The 4230-nt window shown below is 58.0% G+C and overlaps 1 protein-coding gene across 1 annotated transcript in view; it reads right to left on the reverse strand.

Annotated features, from left to right (window-relative positions):
* Nucleotides 1-1431: 1431 nt before the first annotated feature.
* Nucleotides 1432-4230, reverse strand: part of LZTS1 (leucine zipper, putative tumor suppressor 1) — a gene marked incomplete at its 5' end in the record, with an annotated part of 2966 nt that continues 167 nt past the window's right edge. Inside the window, 2 exons of the mRNA XM_009705789.1 lie at nt 1432-2097; nt 3592-4228. Of these exons, the coding sequence (XP_009704091.1) occupies nt 1432-2097; nt 3592-4228 (1303 nt within the window). The remainder of the gene's footprint in view (nt 2098-3591; nt 4229-4230) is intronic.

Below are 4230 nucleotides of genomic sequence, written 5' to 3' on the forward strand. Positions count from 1 at the left end.
AATTGTGCCGTTTGTGCACAGCTTGGAGCCCTTGGCCAAATTTGCGGTGTGGGATTGTGCAGACCCCCCCTGCAACCCTGGGATGGGGCTTTCTGGGCTGGTGCCCAGCTTGCTAGTGGGTAAACAAACATATTGCAGTAAAAATGCCATTGCACTAGCACAAAGTGGTCCCGGCTGGAGACCTCCACCCTGGCAAGCTGGATGCCGGCCGCTTCCCTCCCGGCCCGTGCCGAGCCGTAGGGGGACAGGAGAGTCACTGCCGGTGACGTGCAGTGGAGCCTTGCTAGGCGCTTGCCGGCGGCAGGAGGAAATTTTAAGAGCTGGGGTAGAAAACAGAATGAAAGGGGTTGGTTTGGGTTTTTTTTTGACCGGTTGATGGGATCCCGTGGATGTAAGGGCACGGGAGGAGATAAGGCAGCTGGGGTTCCCAGGAGGAACAGTCACAGCGAGCAAGTGAGAGAACGTGGGGTAACACAACTGATTGTCCCCTTGATTCCTCGGGTCAGGCTGTGGCTTGGAAATTCCTGTTCATTCTTAAATCCAGTTGCCCGTCTGGCAGTTGGAGGAAAGGGACACCGAGTCCTTGTCCATCAGAGCGGGGAACACTGGGCTCGCTGTGGCGGCGCAGGTCCAGGGAGGAGGGATGTGCCAGTGCGGCCGCGGCCAAGGGATGGGACGGGTGCAGGGTGGGCTGTGCTCGTTAGTGAAAGGTGATTTGGGTGGGGGTCTTGGCTGTAACGAGGTGGGGTGTGCGTGTGTGTGGGCAGGGTCCTTCCTGAGGCACTATAGCAGCCGAAGGACGGGAGAAGTGGATGTGCAGGCTGTGCCGGCGGCAGCTCCTCGGTCCCAGGGCACCCTGGAGGTCGGCACCGACTGGAGGAAGGTTAAGGAGGTGTGAGAGCAGCAGGCAATTCCTCCAGGCCGTGGGCAGGGAGCGGCTGGAAATGTGCTATGGCCAATTCCTCTCAAAGGTGCTGGGAAGGGCTGTGGCATCCCCGTCCCCGGAGCTGAGCCGTCACGGGATCCCTCCGAGCCTGGAGCAGAGCATCCCCTGGGAGTTTTGCATCATCTTGTTACCCGATGGGAGATTATTTACTGAAGTCCTGTTCCCTGACCGCCCCCGTCACCGGCTTCTCAGTCCTACAAGGGGGCAGAAGGGATGCTGCCGAGGCGGCAGCCGGGGCTGCCGAGGCGGCAGCGGGGGCGAGGGGGAGCTGCTGGCACATCACCATTGGCACTAATTGCTTGTTCACCTCTGTAACACGACAGGCGGCGGAGGGGAGAAGGGCTGGCGAGCTGGCCAGGCCACCAGCTCCGCTAATAAATACATGGCTCATCTGAACTGTACAAGGCGCGGGCCGAACTGCGGGGCAGTGCTTCTCGCCTGGAAGAGATGCCTCCGAGCTGCAAGGAGGAGAAGACAGACCTGGCTCAGATCTCGGTGGCGATGATGTCCTCGTAGGGGACGTCAGCGCCGGGTATGTCCAGCTCGATGGGCTCCTTGCCATCTTCCCCCGCGGCGAGCTGCTGGAGCATCTTCTCCAGGTTCTGGTTCCTCTTGTACATGTGCAGGTAGCTCTGCTGCAGCTGCTTCTGGTAATGAATCACCTTCTCTTTCTCCTCCCTCCACGTCTGCCGCTCGTGCTGGAAGCCGGAGGTCATCTGCTCGTTGTTGTCCCGCTCAGCCTTCAGCTCTGCCCTCAGCCTCTCCACCTCTCCCTGCAGGGCTTGAGCATCATCCACCACGGCGCAGGGCCTGGCCACCTCCCGGGCTTCGTTCAGCTGCTCCTTGAGGATGGCGAGCTCTGTCCGCAGGTCCACGATCTCCTGCTCCAGCAGATTCACCTTCTCCCTCAGCAGCTCGGACTCATTCTTCTTGCGCTGGAGCTCATTCTCGCACACCTCCAGCTCCATAGCTTTGGTGCGCAGGGAGCCCTCCAGGTCCTGGGTCTTCATCTCCAGCCCTTCCATCTTCAACCTCACCTCCTTCAGCTGAGCCTTCAGGCTGAGGATCTCGGTGGTCTTGGTGTTGAGCTCTGTCTGGGACTCCTTCAGCTGCTGCTTCAGGAGGGAGATCTCCCCTGACTTCTGGCACACCTGTGGGGAGGGATGCAGCACCCGAGTTAGGGCTGCACCTGGGAGAAAAGCCCACAACACCCACGGTACCCTGTGCAAGCCATGCTGGGCATGGCTGGGGTTTGGCACGTGGAGACCCCGGCCACCAAATCCCACCCAGAGAGATGCCCCAGCACAGAGAGCGATGCCCTGGGCTCGAGGGGACCCCACGTTCTCCATACATCAACACCCCAGCTGACACAGAGGGCTGCTAGCGAACAGCCGTGAGGATTTAAGGAGCTGACACCCTCAGCCAAGGTGTGGAAATGGAGGGTGTCGAGGAAGTGCTCCAGTCTCAATACCCCGTCCAACACGTTTGCCAAAACCACCGCGGATGGCTCACACGGTCAGTTAAACTCGCTGAGCTCGTTTCGCAAGCAGACACCCGACTGCACCCTGCACCCTACAAAACTACAGCTGGGAGCAAAGCCTGTAAATCCCACTGGAGCATCCCACGGGAGCCTAAAGCGTGCCTGGTACAGCTGCTCCCAGACAGCTGTTGGGGGGTTCGGTGTCCACCTGCTCTTGCTGGCACCCTGTGGCTGCAATTTCGGTAGGGTTTTTGCAAACAGTCTGGAAAGGGGGCTTGAAAATGCAAAGAACCTAGAAATACTGAAAGCGATATGAGAAATCCTTGCATGCGAGGGAGCGAAGCTGAGCACCCGGCTCCTGGGGGCACGCCGGGCAACAGCTATGCCTCTCCCTGTCCAGCCGCAGTGAACTGATGTTGGCGTACGGTATTCAGGTGGGTGAGCAGGCTCGCTTCTGAATTTTCAGCCGTTTAACAGTCTTTGGTCAGCGGCACCCCATCAATGAGAAAATTAAGCTTAAGCAGAGAGTGGAAGGTTTTACTGCTCTCTAATAAATGACCGTGGGAAGTCCAGGTAGTTCCTATTTACAGGGAGGAAGGCAGCTTTACTGCTCCTTTGGGGCAGGCAGCCTGAAAAACCCTGCGCTGGAGGTTGGAGACGCAAAGTTATTTTAATGAGTGGGGTTTTTTATGCAGTAGTTGTTTCCTTACGTGATGTGAAGTGCTGAGGGGTTAAGAGGGGCAGCGAGTCACTCAATTATAACTTACAGACTAGGGCTCTCCTTGGCTTTAATACCTATCTCCTACAAGCTGGGCTTAGTGCATGCACCATCTGCTCTGCTCAGACCCTCCATAGAATCATAGAATCATTGTGGTTGGAAGAGACCTCAGAGATCATCAAGTCCAACCGTATACCTGATGCCACCATGCCCGCTAAACCATGTCTTGAAGTCCCACATCTAAACATTTTCTGAACACCTCCAGGGATGGTGACTCCACCACCTCCCTGGGGAGCCACCAGTCCATGGTGCTGCTGGATGCGGGTATAGAAATGGAGAGGAGCTGCGTGGTTTACTGCTGGTGCTGGAGCTATCGCCTTCCACACAGACGCTTTGCCGTCGGCATCGGCAGCCCGAGATGCCGCTCGGAGCTCCAGTGCCGCTTACCTCCCACTGGGTCTCCTCCAGCGCTGGGGCGAAGCTGGTCTTCTCCTTCTCATAGGACCTCAGCTTGGTCTCCAGTAGGTTTTGCTCTTTCATGAGGTTCTCCAGTTCCTCCCGGAGCTGCTTCTTCTCCTGCTGCAGCTGAAACACCTGGAGGTGAAGGACCTGCTGCGTCCGCTGCGTTTTCTGTGAGGTTTGCTTGAGCTTGCTGTTGCATTTCTGCTTGAGGCCCTCCAGTTCTTCCTTGCAGCGTCGCTGCTTCTCTTCGTAAGCCTGGCAGGAGCTGACTTCCTTCTCCTCGAAGCTCGACTGAAGCTCCTGCAACTCTCCCTCCCTCTCTAGCAGCTTCTGCTCCAGCTCCTGGATGGTGGACTCGTCCGTGGAGATGGGCGAACGGATGCAAGTGGTCTTCTCGGCGGCGTGGTGGTGGGAGGCTTTGCCAGGGTTGAGGATCTTGTTGCCCCCATCGGAGAAGGACATGGCCTTGAGGCTCATCATGTTGCTGTCCTGGATGATGGCGCACTGCAAGATGTTGTGGGCTGAGCCCCCGAAACGGCTGATGGGTCCCATGGGCGTGACGAGGGGGTCGAGCTGGTAGCTGCTGCTGGTGCTGTGGGTGGGGAGGCTGGACATGGAGTTCCT

This window comes from Cariama cristata, unplaced genomic scaffold (assembly GCF_000690535.1).
Source record: "Cariama cristata isolate BGI_N322 unplaced genomic scaffold, ASM69053v1 scaffold25888, whole genome shotgun sequence".
NCBI classification, from domain to species: Eukaryota; Metazoa; Chordata; class Aves; order Cariamiformes; family Cariamidae; genus Cariama; species Cariama cristata.